General features: G+C 43.0%; 1 protein-coding gene across 1 annotated transcript in view; it reads left to right on the forward strand.

The window, feature by feature from the left end:
• LOC118846982 (corticotropin-releasing factor receptor 1) overlaps positions 1-15,875 on the forward strand; it is a 103,930-nt gene that overhangs the window by 63,645 nt on the left and 24,410 nt on the right. Inside the window, exon 5 of the mRNA XM_036755636.1 lies at positions 7,880-7,999. Within this exon, the coding sequence (XP_036611531.1) occupies positions 7,880-7,999 (120 nt within the window). The remainder of the gene's footprint in view (positions 1-7,879; positions 8,000-15,875) is intronic.

A 15,875-nucleotide genomic window follows, 5' to 3' on the forward strand; every position in this document is an offset into this window, starting at 1 on the left:
ATGAGCAGCAAGCAGCTGCAGTGGCCTGCCCAGAGGGCTCATTAAAGGGAACCCTTCCTGATCAAAAATGCTGAGTTAGCCAGGAGCTACATCCCAGGATGTTTGGAAAGTAGGGCGTGAATGGGATGAGAAGAGGGGCAGCAATGGAAAGGTGGTCAGACATCCTACAAAACAGAGAAAGATTTCAACTTCCTGTGCCTAGTGACAGTGTCATCCAAAATATTGCTTACTGACACATTTAGTCCCTGTGCCCTGCTGCCTCCATCATTCCCTTCTTTGTCTGGCTTTCTGTCTCTCCCTCTCCATTTTTCTCTTTTCTTGTTAAGCCACAACTCCTATATTTCTTCACATTCAAAAGGAATTCCCATAGCTAATCCCGGCTGCCACTCCTGATTTGTACCCTCTTTTCTCTGGTCACATACATCACATTCATTCCCTTTCTGGATTCACCCACTTTTCCTCAATAAATGTCTTTCATTTAAGTTCTGTACATAATAAACGAAAAAGGATCTTTGAGGTGACCTAGACCAATCCCTTCATTTTACAGAAGAGGAAGTTGAGGCCCAACAAAAAGTGCCATGGCCAAAGTCATACATCATTACCTTCCATCCAACATGGACTTGTGCCAGGGAGCCCCCCCAACCCCCTTACAGATAAAAGATTCTTACTGTCCATTTCTACGACCTGCTGCATTGTCCAGTAGGAACTGTGGACACTATCAGATGGGGGTGGGGAGGATGGATTTTCTATTCATCGGCTGTTTAGCATTCATTCCTCTATCCCTCTCACCCTCCCGATCTCTCATGCAGACATTCCCTAAAGGATTTTCTAGAATCTGAATGTAAAGGTCAAAAAAACAATGTTGGCATCTCATTTCCCCCTGTCACCTCCATATTTCTTGCAAGTCTGCAATGGGGATGGAAGGGAACAAAAGTGAATGACGTTTGTGGAGAAACCAGGGAAGAGCCAGGGAAAAAAAGATCAAAACAAGAAAAGGGGCTAGATATTAGGTGCAGAAAGGAAAGATTATTGGATCTCTGTAAAATTAGATGACTTAGGCACTCTCTAAAGTCCCTTCTATCTTCACCTATCTGATTCAATGATCCTATGAATGGGATCAAGCCCTAATCAGCAAGGTATCTGCCAATTATTCACTTCTTTCTTCAAGACAGGCAAATGTTGAGTATTGTACACAGACACACAGACACACAGACACACAGACACACACACACACACACACACACACACACACACACACCTCCCCGGACAAGTTGTGGGTATGTATCCAACCTATAGCTGGCTCTTGGCTTAGTCTTGCCCAAGATATCCAGATGTTTTCTGGTGTCCCCTCTCCAAAGAGGCGGAGAACCAGAGAAGTCAATTAATCACCCTGTCCAGCCCTGCTTGCTACACAACCCTGGCCCTTAGACTACACTTGGTAATTGTTCCTGCTTTTCTTTTTGGCTTCCCCAGACAGGGATTTGGTGGTAGCTGAGGCTGATGGTACCCAGAGGTCAGACTGAGACAAAAGACTGGCTAATGAAGAGACAAGAAGGCTCCAGAATAACTTACATAATGTCTTCAAGTCAGCATTTGGGTTTTTATGAGAAGGTTGTGAGAAGTTGTTCTTCATGTCCACAGGGGAATGAATAAAAGTAAAATTACTTAAGGTTAAAGCAGAAAAAAATGCAGTCAGACATAAAGAAAAACATTTTATAATCCAGAAGGATCAGGCAATAAAGAGAAGCTGTAGAACCTCCATAGGGAAAGACTAGAGAGCTACTTATCTGCTGACTTAGCTAGTCTCCTCTCATGATCTCTCATGTTCCTAGCTCTGAAGTTATGCTAATCTACTGTATAGATGAGAGGGTAAGGCAGTGCACATATCATGAGATTTAAGAGTACTGATAGACTCTACCTGCCTCACCATATGTGCCTTGCTGATGTTCCATGGTGTCACCCTCCACTCCTACCTGACCTGAAGTTTCCACCATCAAAGTTAGTTTCAGGCAGTATCAGAAATTTAGCTATTTCCAAAATCCCAGTACACTGAATGATCAGTGCCAACTGTTCTCTTCTCTGCCAGCCTGTCTACTGACACATTTTCCTTATTCATTCTCACCTTGGGTTCAAATCAAGGGGTGTGTTCTTATATTTCCTTATATATTGCTTATGTATTTCCTTATAAATTGCTAAAACTGAAAGATATTTCTCATTAATCAACTAGCTCCCATCCAGAATATTAAATATTACTTATTAAATAAACTAGAAAGACCTCTTTTCCCATAAACTTTTATTCATCTCTATATGTCATCCCTTCTAATTACCTAGTCTGAAGTAATTATTAAGGTTACTGGTGATACAATTTATTGACAATGCAACAAACAATAAAATGATTATATAAATAATTGTTTACAATGTATCCACTCTAAGAAAGATCACAGCCAGAGTCATCTCTAACCATTATTACTACTGACTTTTCAATTCCGGAAACAGAAACCCACCATTTAGTTCTCTCAAGATGCCAATGAAGTCTCTTCTCAAGAATTCTCTCCATTGTATTTTTTCACAAGAGTTAAAACAGTTCTCTCAAGAAAGAAGTTATCTTAGTTCTTTCTATTTCACTCAGTTTCTCTCCAACTATTACAGTTGACAGTCTGTCTATGACAACAATCAAACTCAGCCTCACAAAATTATAACCCTTTTTCATTTAGCAAAGGCATTTACTCAAATGGTATTACAATAATTACAAAGTATTTTCCCCAAAACTAGAGGCGTACTCTCCCACATATTCATACAGAGTCTGTACTCTGTGGGTGGAAAAGTGGGCACTAGCTTTTTAAAAAATTCAATTTTATTTTATTTTTAGTCCCAAATTCTCTCTTTCCCCCACTCATTGAGAAGGCAAAACCTAGTACAAATATGTATATTCATACAAAATAATGCCCACATTAGCCATACTGAAAGAAAGTAGGAAAGGAAGAAAGAAAGAAAGAAAGAAAGAAAGAAAGAAGGAAGGAAGGAAAGAAAGAAAGAAAGAAGCAAAGAAAGAAAGAGAGAAAGAAAAGAAGGAAGGAAGGAAGAAAGAGAGAGAGAGAAAGAAAGAAAAGAAAGAAAGAGAGGAAGAAAGAAAGAAAGAAAGAGAGGAAGAAAGAAAGAAAGAAAGAAAGAAAGAAAGAAAGAAAGAAAGAAAGAAAGAAAGAAAGAAAGAAAGAAAGAAAGAAAGAAAGAAAGGAAGGAAGGAAGGAAGAAGAGGAAAGAAAAGAAAAAGAAGAAAGGAAAAGAGAGAAACAAAAGAAAATGCTTCGGTCTGTACTCTGAGACTATTAGTTCTCTATCTGAAGGTGGATAGCGTGTTTCATAATGAGTCAATTGTGGCTGGTCATTGTGTTGACCAGAAAGATAAGCCTTTTAAAGTTAATTGTCTTTATAATATTGATGTAACTGTATAAATTGTTCTGGTTCAGCTCATTTCACTTTGCATCAATTTATACAAGTCTTCCCAGGTTTTTCTGAAACCATCTTCATCATTTCTTACAGAACAACATTATAGTATTCCATTACATTCACACACTATAACTTGTTCAACCATTCTCCAATTGATGGCTATCTCCTTAGTTTCCAATTCTTTGCCATCATAAAAATAACTGCTATAAATATTTTTATTCATATGAGTCCTTTTCCTCTTTCTTTGATATTTTTGGGGTATATTCCCCTTTAAAAACACAGTAACTATATCCATAGTCTCTGTTGGAAAGGCTATTGAAGCTGGTATTACATATTTACCTAATCTATCCCTATATCTGGCATCTATCTATCCATCCATCTATCTATCTATCCATCTATCATCTATCTATCTACAATCTATCCAGGAATGAATCTATCTATCTATCTATCTATCTATCTATCTATCTATCTATCTATCTATCTATCTACAGTCTATCAGTGAATGAATCTATCTATCTATCTACAATCTGTCCAGAGAAACTGTCTCTATCTGTCATTATCAATATCTACCTCTGTCATTATCAATCTACTGTGTTAGCTCATTTGATCCTCACAACTCTGGGAGGTAGGCAGTTCGTATTATTATCTTCACTTCATGGAAGAGGGAACTAAGTCTCAGAGCAGTGAAGTGATTTTCTCTAGTCCCATAGTCAGTAAGCACCAGAGCCAAGATTTGAACTGAAGCTTTTTCAATCCACTTCCAGTGTTCTTTCCACTATATCTAATCATTAACACCATTGACTTGGTGCTACTATTTGCAAGGCACTCTAGCCTGTCCCTACCCAAAGTAGATACTGTATCTAAGGGGCAAGAGAGAGCTGACAAGGATAACCTCCCCTAGCCCAGTCCTTGGAAAGGATGGGAATCCCACTTTTGCAAGAGCCTGATGAGCTAACCCCAATAATCCGGCACTTAGGCTTCCTTAAATGATCTTATAATTTTCTGCCAATGAAACCACTTGACTCAAAGGACTGGCCCCCTCCAGCCCTGATTTTGTGTGTCCTATGAATAGCTTTGATTAGAAAATAAAAATTAATGGGGTACAAGTGTTGCTTAGAGCTGTCCTAAGCCCAGCCCAGAAAGGAAGCCAATATAAACCAGTGCTGTTTCCCAAGTAATCCTGTTGGGAAGGGCTAATTTAGGAAAAAAATGATTGAGATACAGCCTTGAACAGAGCCCAAGAGCAAGGGCCGGTCATTAACTCTGAAGTAGCTGCTTTGCCCTCATTTACTCTTGACTCCTCCACACACGTTAATCTGTCTCTATGCCAGTCCCTGGGTGTTAGCAACTGACCTTTACTAAATAAGCTCTGATGCTTGACTGGGGTGGTGTTTGCCTCTTAGTCAGGCAGGGTCATAACTAGACGGGTTCCAATAGTGTAACTGTGTCTTGGTCAACTCGAGAATGGGGAACCAAGCTGTTGGCTCATCTCCAGCCTCTCTCTTCCATTCCATTCCCAACTCCTCCACCCACAGTGAAACTCTCTGAAGTCAAAGGATTGCGCCTTTTTCAAAAGACCAACATTAAAGTCCCAGCTAGCCAGTTACTAACTGGGTGACCTCACACATTACTTCTCATCATTTGTTCTCTCATTCTCCAGCACATCTGTGACCTCACTAATGGGACCCTTCTCTACCATGATACGTTCGTTATGACTTCCCACAAGGGCAGTTAGGTGGTGCAGTGGATAGAATGCTAGACCTGGAGTCAGGAAGACCTAAATTCAAATTCAATGTTAGACACTTACTAGCTATGTGACCCACTTTTTTGCATCAGTTTCTTCATCTGTCAAAATGAACTGGAGAAGGAAATAGCAAACCATTCCAGTATCTTTACCAAGAAAACCTCAAAAGTGGTCACAAAGGGTTGGACACCAACTGAAAGAGACTAATCATCAACAACAAAGTTCACAAGAGGTCTGCCCAATATTCTGGAGGCCTTCCTCAAGTTCTCTTGACAGCTTAAGAATATCAATGGAGTATATTGGCTTCCTATTGGCTGTTGCTTAGTCTCAACACATACCAGACAATGACACCTTCTTTTGACCATACGTTTCTCAGATGGCATCCTTTACACTGATTCTCCTTTATTGTTTCTTGTTTGGGATGTTTTGTGGACTATTCGGGACCATCATGTGCCTCTCCGTTGCCCTTTAGTTGGTGCTCAGCTTCCCTTCTCATCTATAAAATGGGCCAAATCCCATATTTCCCCATGTATAAGATGCTCCCATGTATAAGACACACCTTAATTTGGGGGCCCAAAATTTGAAAAAAAAAATGTATTGCATAAAGTTATAGAACTCAAGTTTTATTCATCTGCTCATAGCTTTCAGGCATCTTTTGGGCAAGTCTGGTGCATGTACGCATGCTTAATCCATTCTGTTTCATGAACCTGAAGCACCCATTGTGTCCTCTTTTGAAATCAGTAACTTCTTTTTCATCAGCAGTTCTTCTTGCCTCATGCCGAACCATCTTTGTGGACACAGGAATTCCAATTGCCCTTTTCTCTTCATATCTTCAATTCCCTCTCTAAATCAGGCCATTTTGCTGACTTGCCTCTCATGGCCTTCTTCTGCCGTGGCATTTTCTGTAGGGTTTCTTCTTCCTGTAGCCAGTCTCAGATGTTTTTCTTAGTTGGAGGAGGACCAAACTTACATTCAGCAGCACGATTTCCATTCACTTTCACAAACTGGATCACTTTTAACTTGAATTCAGCACTAAACGAAAATCTTTTCTGAGCCATTTCTGGGCAGAACATGGCAAAACGCAACCTAATATACTGGTAACAAATGCCAAACAATGAGCACAAAAACAAATGCAAAAAAGCGGGAAATGTTAGTAAAAAAAAATCTACAACAATGAGCACAAAGGCAAAAAGCGGGAAATGCAAGTAAAAAATCTACAACCACTGTATAAGATGCACCTAGTTTTTATACCCCAAATTTTTCGAAAAGGGGTGCATCTTATACATGGGGAAATACAGTAGTACTCTACTGCTCATCTTTTATAGGCCTTTAAGTGTTGAGAAAATGTGAGCTATTATTATTTTCTGGGTGACGTGTTTCCTGTGGTACTTAGTACAATGCTCTGTGAAGATACCCCAGGAACTAGATAAATGCTCCCGCCTGACTGAAAGTTTAGTAATTTTTATGTAGATATGCATTGGCAGAGATAGAGTTGTTTTCCCCATAATGTGGTTATGTAAATTTGGGCCAGAAGCCAAGGGGATCTGGACTTGCATAAGGCTAGAAGGAGCACAAATCTCGCTATATTACTGGGCTCCAGTCACCAGCTAGAAGGGGCTGGGGGTGGGGTTGGGAGGGAAGGGAGGGAATTGGCTTCAGGCTATAGAGCTTGCTGCCTGGGGAAGTGTTCAACCTTCCTCTAAAATGACAGCAGAAGATCTTAACAACTTTTAATTATTCCCTTTAACCTGAAAAGATTTACCACTTCAGTTTCCTTGTCTCTCTCCTGCTCAAGAGCATAAATGGTTCCCTATGGCCACTCATGTCAAATTTATACTCTGTAACCTGGCAATTAAGCCCTCCCTTGAGTACACAATACCTCCTCCCCCAACACACACATTCTTTTTTCCCTTTTTAAAAAAATATGAAGACTAATTTTAACGTTCCTTATAAAAAATTTTTGAGTTCCAAATTTTTTTCCCCTCTCCTTTACCTCCCCTCCTCCCTAAGACGGTAAACAGTTTGATATAGGTTATATATATGCAAGCATGTAAAACATATTTCCACATTAGTCATGTTATGAAAAAAGAAAAAAAAACATGAAAAAATTAAGTGCAAATAGTATGCTTCGATCTGCATTCAGACCCCATCAGTTCTTTCTCTGGAGGTGGATAGCATTTTTCATTAATCATGAGTCCTTTGGAATGGTCTTGGATCATTGTATTTCTGAGAATAACTAAGTCATTCATAGTTGATCATTGTTCAATGGTGCTGTTACTGTGTACAGTGAACTCTGGTTCTGCTCCCTCTCCCTCTCCCTCCCTCCCTGCCTCTCTCTCTCTCTCTCTCTTTCTCTCTCTCTCACACACACACACACAAACACAGACACACACACACATACACACACCCACACTCTTAACCCCTAAACCTGTTCTCCTCAGCCCCCTTGCTCTAGCCAGATCACTATCTTTTCCTCTTCTGGATAAGATTTGCTCTTTCCCACCTTGATGTTTTCCTTTAGGGTCTCTCCCGGTTGGTGAGGAGAAAGTGCAGGATAAAAATAGAGTGTGAAAGGTACTATTGGTTATTCTACCCTCTTTGGATAGATAAGAGGACTAGGGTAGGGTGAGGGGAGGACTAGGGTCTACCTCACCTCCTCTTTCTCTCTCTCTCCCCTTCTTCCCCCAGGGCTCCAGTGCAATTCCTCCATTGACCTCATTGGGACCTGCTGGCCTCGGAGTGCAGCTGGCCAGCTGGTGGTTCGGCCCTGTCCTGCCTACTTCTATGGAGTCCGCTATAACACAACAAGTAAGGTCCCGTTTTGGGGAGATGAGGTAGCAGGGAGATTGAGGAACTTTTCACTGTGAGAAGGGAAGGTGGAACAGTGAGAGGTAGAGGGACAGATAATGCATTATGCTGAAAAAAGACCCTTCAGTGCTGGGGCCACATCAGTAACTTTGATGCCTCCAAAAAGCCAATGGAAAGCCAACTGGATTTCTAGTAAAAATATCTGAGTTTGAGTCCTGCCTCTGATAGGTACTAGTCAGAAGACCTGCATTCAAATCCTAGTTTTGTAATTTACAATCCATGTGACCTTGTGATCTCCTTCCTCATAAGTCCAACAGTCTATACACTAAAGTGGGTAGGGAAATTAAGGGAAGGAGGGGAAAAGAAAAGAAGTAACTCCAAATAGAGGGAGGCATCATGGTATAACAGAAAAAGGATTGGCTTTGGAGTCAGAGAACCTGGGTTTAAATTCAACCCCTGGTACTTAATACCTCTGCAACCTTGGGCAAGCCACTTAGCTTATCTTGGCCTCAGTTTCCTCATCTGTAAAAATGAAGGAGTTGGACTAGATGGTCTCCAACGTCTCTAAAACCTATGACCCTCTGATTATGGGTAATTCATTTAACTTCTCCCATTTAGTTTCCTTAGCTGTCAAGTAAGGATAGTAATACTAGCACTCGGTACCTTATCTTACAGGGTTCTTGCGAGGAAGGCACTTTGTAAATCGCCAAGCCCTTTATTAATGTCAGCTGTTAGTATTTTCCATCTCTTGGTGAAGAGGGAGGGGTTGGTCGGCACAGGGCCATCTCTGACACCTGATGCTGGCAGCCCCTGCCTCTCTCCTCTCTGGCCCCATGACTCAGGGCTTTACAGCTTCTTGCCGGAGTTGCTGATGTATTGTTCTGCCACCTGTTTCTCTCCGAATTAATTTGCTTGTATCTCTCAGTCCCCGTCTATCTATAGATCAGTAGCTGCAGGGTGGCGGAGTAAGAGCCGTATCAAGGATAGAACTGGGTCTGGAGCACAGAGTTCTGGGGGTCAGGTTTCCTCTCCGCCAGGGGAGAGGGACCTTAGCCCAAGCATGTGATTTCTGATTGACCTCCCCCAGACCTTCCTTTAGTTGGGGTGGTGGTAAAGTGTACAGCTCTCCCATAAGCCATTGTAGGGTCTAGGTTCATTACATGGCCCCCTTTTGTCTCATGGACACTTTGGGTAGTCTGGTGAAGTCTGTAGACCCCTTGTCTGAATAATGTATAAAATAAAACACCTACTATTACAAAGGAAACCAATTATTTTGAAATAGAGTTATGAAAATATTTTTAAAATAATAAGATAACATGCCCCAAGTTCAGAACCCCTAGTCTAGAGAGAAATTGGAGACCTTTGTGCCTCACATCTAATTAAGGACCTGAGTTCATGTCTCACTCTACTTATTAGCCATGTGACCCTGAACAAGTTGTGAAATTCTGGAATGACACAGCTGGAAGAGTGGTCAAAGGTCATTTAGCCCAACCTATACCAAACTAACCAAACCTTGTCCACTGTATATGGGAAATGTTCACCCAGCCTCTGCCTGAAGACCTTCAGTGGAAAAGAACCCATTTCTTCCAAAGGCAATCCAGTCCACTTCGGGCCAGTTCTAATTATTAGGCCTGGAGCCGCTAGGTGGATAGAGGGCCAGGCTTGGAATCAGGAAGACTCAACTTCTGAGTTCAAATACAGCCTCTGACACTTAGCTGTGTGACCCTGGGTAAGTCGCTTAACCCTGTTTGCCTCAGCTTTCTCAACTGCAAAACAAGCTGGAGGAGGAAATGGCAAACCACTTCAGTATGTGTGCTAAGAAAACCCCAATGGGGTCACAAAGATTTGGATACAATGAAAAAGAGTGAACGACAATAACAAAATTATTAGGCAATTATTCCTTATGGCAAACTTCAATTGGCCTCTATTTGACTTCCAGCCATTTCTCCTAATTTGCCTTTGGGAGCCTAACAGAATGAATCTAATCCCTGTTCCATGTGACTGGCTCTTCAAATAATTGAAGGCAGCTATCATGCCCCTGCTAAACCTCCTCATTTCCAAAGTAAATATCCCCTAGAAGCAATCTTTATATGCCATGAACTCAAAGTCCTTTACCATTTGGATTATTCTCCTCTGTCTGCACTTGGTTACTCTTCTCTAAATGATCATCAGTTTTTCAGTGTTGTAGGTATTAAATGGGTAGGGTGACCCATGCTGGAGATTCAAATAAGATCCAAAAATCACTTTTAAGTGGCCTATAAATGACTATTTTAATGTGAATTTCCCCAGGACTGGTGGTCCCTATAGGATATAGGTCACATTAGCGTTTATATTGTTCCTACTAAGTGATTTACAATTATTATCTCATTTGGTCCCCATAACCACCCTGGCAGGTACAAATGAAGAAACTGAGGCAAAGGTGAAATGAGCCACCCAGGGTCACACAGCTAGGAAGTGTCAGAGGCTGAATTTGAACTCAGATCATCATTCATTTTTGTTTGTTTATCTTTGCTGAGAAAACCCCATGGATAATGTCAGGTAGAGTCAGACACGGCTGACTGACTGAAGCACAATAATAATGCTAATAGCTAACATTTCTATGGTTCTTACTACGTGCCAGGCACTGTGCTGAGTGCTTCATAATTATCATCTCATCTGATCCTAACCACAACCCTGGGAGGTGGTGACGTCATAATTATCATCTCATCTGGTCCTAACAACAACCCTGGGAGGTGGTGACGTCATTATCCTCATTCTACCGATGAGGCCAATGCAGCTAAGTGACTTGCCCAGAGTCACACAGCTAGTAAGTGCCTGAGGCTGGATTTGAACTCAAGGCTTCCTGACTCCAGACCTGGCACTCCATCTACTACACCACCGAGTGGTACCTCTCACTTTCCAAGAAAGGTAAACCTCAGGGAGCCACGGAGAGGCTTTCTGAGCCTTACTTTTCTCCTGTGCAAAGTGTGGATAGCAATACTTGCATTCTAAAAGACATTGTGAGATTCGAATAAGATAATGCCTTCAAAGGTGTATTGTAACTCATGAAACACTGTGTAAATATAAGCGGTGTTAATATTAATAATCAGATAGGCTTAAAAGGATAGGAGGGAAACATAGAGCCGGAGACAAGGTGTCAGGTCAGAGCCGGAAGGCCCAATGGGGAGAAGTTAAGGACGTTGTCATGGGATTCACCTGGAACTTGGACATCAACCCCCGGAAGGAGCTGGAGCTGGAGCTGGGCTGAGGCTGGAGCTCTTTCTTCTAATAGCTTTTTGGCTGCTTTCATTAGACTTCCTTACTTCTCATCTACAACCCAGCAGGGTGTCCCTGGGATGACAATGATAACACACATTTCTATGGTGCTTTCAGACTCACAAAGCATCCTCCTCACAGCAACCCTGTAAGGCAAGCAGTACAAATAGCATTATTCCCATTCAGGGGGTGACAAAATCATATCACAGCTGAGGAAACCATATTGCATATCATACCTTGGCCTCTTGATTCTTTTTTTAATTTTTATTGAAGCAATCGGAGTTAAGTGACTTGCCCAGGGTCACACAAGCTAGTAAGTGTCTTGAGGTCAGATCTGAACTCAAGTTTTCCTGACTCCAGGGCTCTTGATTCTTAAGCCTAACAAGTAATTCACTACAGAAAGTAGAGAAATTAAAGAGAGGGAAGAAGAAAGGAAGGAATATTAGGGAATGGGAGAAGGTATGGTACAATGGAAAAAGCCCTGACTCTTGGATCCAGAGGACCTGGGTTCAAGTCCAGCCACTGGTTCTTATTACCTGTGTGACATTGGGCAAATCACTTAAGTACTTTGAGCTTCAGTTTCCTCATTTGCAAAATGAGATTGTTGGAATAGATGGCCTCTGAGGTCCCTCCTGGCTCTAGAGCTATGATCCTGAAGATGTTTGAGGGGATTGTCAGACAGTCAATTAGCATTTATTAAGTATTTGTTCTATATAAACTACTGTACTGGGAGGGATGGGGTTGGGAAACAACATGGTGAATTGGGGTATTTGATTTTGAACCTAACGACCTAGGTTTTAATATTGGCTTGGATGCTAACCCTATGTCCTTTGATAAGTCATTTCCCCATTCTGGAAAATGAAAATGTTGAATCATAGGTTCCCGAAGCAGGCGATACCACCCCCTGGGGGTTCTGGAACTATACAGGGGGTGGTAGTAGCCTCAGGTGCAATTGAGGGGCATTGAATAAAAATAAGGGCTAACCTAACATAACCCGGGTGGTGGGGGGACGCTGAGTAATTTTTTAAGGGGGGCAGTAGGCCAAAAAAGTTTGGGAACCTCTGGCAGATAAACCTTCCAGCTTTAAGTCTCATGTTCCAGACTGAACTCTCCCTACCTTACTGGGTTCTTATGCTGAAATTCTTCCTAAGGGAAGCCTTTAAAAGCACTGAAGAAATGAGTTAATGATGATAAGGAAGAATATACACCTGAAAGAATATTGAAGTGCCCATGCCAGCGTAGGCTACTTGCCTGATAAGAGGCAGAAAGAGTTTGAACGTAACAGAACTAAGCCCTAAAGGATGTTAAAGATTCAGAAATGAGGCAGAAGGACATTCCAGGGATGTAGAGAAGACTAATACAGAGCTAACCTTAAGGGAAGGCTGGAAAATGACCCTCTTGTTTCCCAACCCCCCCTAAAAAAACAGCAGCTAAAGTGATTAGGATCATGCTAGCACTACCAAGAACATCCAGGAACTCAGAGTCACCTCTAATGATGAAGTAATAATTAATTCATTGCTGAGTGAAGCTCTCTGGGTATCCTTACTGTGTTCCCTCTTCCCCTTGGCATCAGGCAGCTCTTCTAAGTTTTGGGAAGGATTTCCAAAAATATCAATTTCCCATGATTCCTAGAGGGAGACAGCTTGAGCCCAGTAGGGGCCATTGATTAAGAAGGAGGAGGTCATTTTCCTCTTGGGTTTGTATTCAAGGCTTAATTGCACTGTTTTCTTTCACCCTCCACCTCACAGGGCTTGAGATGGTTGGTAGGCCTTCTCGAAAGCCACGGTTCCTATCTGCAGAGACACTAAGAAGAATTCATTCAGTTGAACTCTGGCCCCTGGTCTCAGCTTCCCTGGGTTGGAGAGAGAGCAGAGGAGATGGCCCTTCCCAGGCACAAGCATTAGATTTCCCAGGCTGGGCTCCTGACTGCACTGGCCTTTCAGAAAACCCAGTTCCTCTGCCCTTATTCCTCTGGGTCACTTCCCCCTGATTTAACAATTAGAGGCCAATCTCCTTGGGGAGTGAATGGAGCCAAGGCCACCAGTCTCTGTGGTGCCCAAGGGCCTGGGCTGTTGCTGATGGAATTAGGAAATAACATTAAAAATTCATTTCCCCTGTCTTCCTTAAGGAGGGTGTTACAGCAGGCCTTGCAGAGAGAGTGGGGTGAGGTGGAATGGGGTAGATGGATTGGAACTGTGACTGGGAGGCTGAAGGAAATCCCCATTTAGAGCTGGTTTATTGATTCACCTTCTGTGGCTCTTCAGTACCTGGGGAATAGGGTCTGGTCCCCTTAACCTCCAGGTGACAGATACCTGGCCTACTCTGGTTGCAGAAGAAGCTTTACCACCTCACCCCACTCTTCTCTCAACTCCTCAGGGAAAAAGAGTACCCAGTCAGCCTCAGGCCCCCTAGCTCAGGAACAAGCCTTCCTTGTTTCTGCTAGGGTGCTTTGTGATCTGAGGAAAGAATAAAATACTTCTGAAGCTAGGAGGAACGGAGGAAACTGAGTCCCAGATAAGGTTAAATCTTAATATTTTTCCCCAGATCCTCCAATTTCATCAATTTAGGGAACTCCCTAGGTGGAAACTCCCTCCCCCAATATAAATCGAGAGTTCATTCATCCTTATAGCTGCCTGGAGCCCACATATAGCATGTGTCAGAAGCAGGCCCTGAACCCAGGGTCCCTCTTATTCCAAGCCTGGCCCTTCCTCCATAATACCTCGTGCCTTTGAAGTAATAACAGTAGCTTCTATATATATCTTGTCTCAAAAGGTTTAGTGCAGTTTGAAGCTCTTAACACTGAAAAGCATAAAGAACTCTTAAAGTTTAAAGCTGCACTAAGATTTTTGGTACACCTTCCAGGGCTGGAGAACCTGAGGCCTCAAGGCCACATGTGGCCCTCTAGGTCCTCAAGTGCAGCCCTTTGCCTGAATCCAAACTTCACAGAACAAATCCCCTAATAAAAGGATTTGTTCTGTAAAACTTGAACTCAGTCAAAAGGCCGCACTCAAGGACCTAGAGGGTCACATGTGGCCTTGAGGCTATAGGTTCCCCACCCCTGGACACTGCTTTGAGATTCCAACCTATTTTCACATCCATCTGACCTTTGTACAACTCTGTAAAGCAAGAATTACAGGTATCGCTGTTTCACAGATGAGAAAACCAATACTGACAAAGGCTGAATTATTTGCCGGTGTCTGATCCAGTGTCCCAACTTCAGTCTTTTGGCTGCAAGTATAGTGCTCTTGTCTCCCCACACCAGCCTGCCCCTTTAATGAGAGCTCAGACTCACAGGTGAATTCAAAGAAATTTGAATTTTGCTTCTGATTTGAACCACACAACAATTTTGTTAGCTAGGTGAAGTTATTTTTAATCACCATTTTACTGATAGGGAAACTGAGGCCATCAATGGTCAAGAGACTCATCTCCAGGTCCCATCACTATGAAGGAGCAGAGTCCAGATTGGAAGCCAGGTTTTCTGATCCCCAGGTCAGCAGTCCATGCTGGGTTTGCAGAAATATTCAGTCTCCTAATCTCTCCCACCCCATCCCCTTTCCCTTGACTTCCTGGGGTGGAGGTGTGATCTGACAGGCCAGAGATGGGCACTGGAAATTCCTAAGCAGGGGAGGGAAGGTGATGAGCGATGCTGTGCTTATCTGTCATCTACTCTTCTCCACCCCGAGTCAGACCTGTGAAAAGGAAGCTCACTGAAGCCTCCTTCCTTAAGCTGTTAATACTGCTAATGCATCCAGCAAAGTGTCAGCAGGGACTGGAGCAATGCTAGGAGGAGGAGGAGGAGGAGGAGAAGGAAGACTCCCAGCTTACTTCTCCTTCCCTGCTGGGGTCCCTCTGGCCCCTGTGCTCCAGGATGGGGACTGGGAATCTCCGGCAAAGGAGGATGGATTGGTGCCAGCTGGAGAGAGGGTCAGGGAGGCATGTGAGAGAGCGGAGGGCTCAACAGAAAAGAAATCAAACTGACAAGTCCTTCTCAAAGGAAAGGGGGATGGTGTGAGGGTACAGAGCCCAGAACCAACAGTGCTAAGGGGAAGCTCACTGCTGCTCCCTCGTCCTCCAGGCTTTGGAGAGCAGTAAGAGCTCTTGGTGGGCAGCTAGGTTGCCCAATGGTTAGAGCACTGGGCTTGGAATCAGGAAGACTCATCTTCCTAAGTTCAAATCTGGCCTCAGACACTTACTAGCTCTGTGACCCTGGACAAGTCACTTAACCCTGTTTGTCCCAGTTTCTTCATCTGTAAAATGAACCGGAGGAGTAAATAGCAAACCATCTTTGCCAAGAAAACTCCAAATAGGGTCATGAAGAGTCAGACGCAACTGAAACGACTCAACAGCATTATTATCTAGAGGGAGGTTCCTTACCTTGGGATTTCCCTATAGCTCTAAGAGTCCTGTCTCTGTCCCCCCATGTTATCACCCCGTGAAAGGCTCTGAAGGAACCACATCAGAGGAGCTGGTCTAGGCGAACCCAGTGTCTCACGCCTTACAGAGAAGTAAAGCTTTAGTCTCTCAGGCCTACACAAATGCCTCCTTGTGACTGGTCTGGTGGGTAGCTAGTGGGCAGAAAGATTCATGGCAGCAACTGTTCTGCCCCTAGCATGCCCCTGTC

Source organism: Trichosurus vulpecula, chromosome 4, assembly GCF_011100635.1.
Source record: "Trichosurus vulpecula isolate mTriVul1 chromosome 4, mTriVul1.pri, whole genome shotgun sequence".
NCBI classification, from domain to species: domain Eukaryota; kingdom Metazoa; phylum Chordata; class Mammalia; order Diprotodontia; family Phalangeridae; genus Trichosurus; species Trichosurus vulpecula.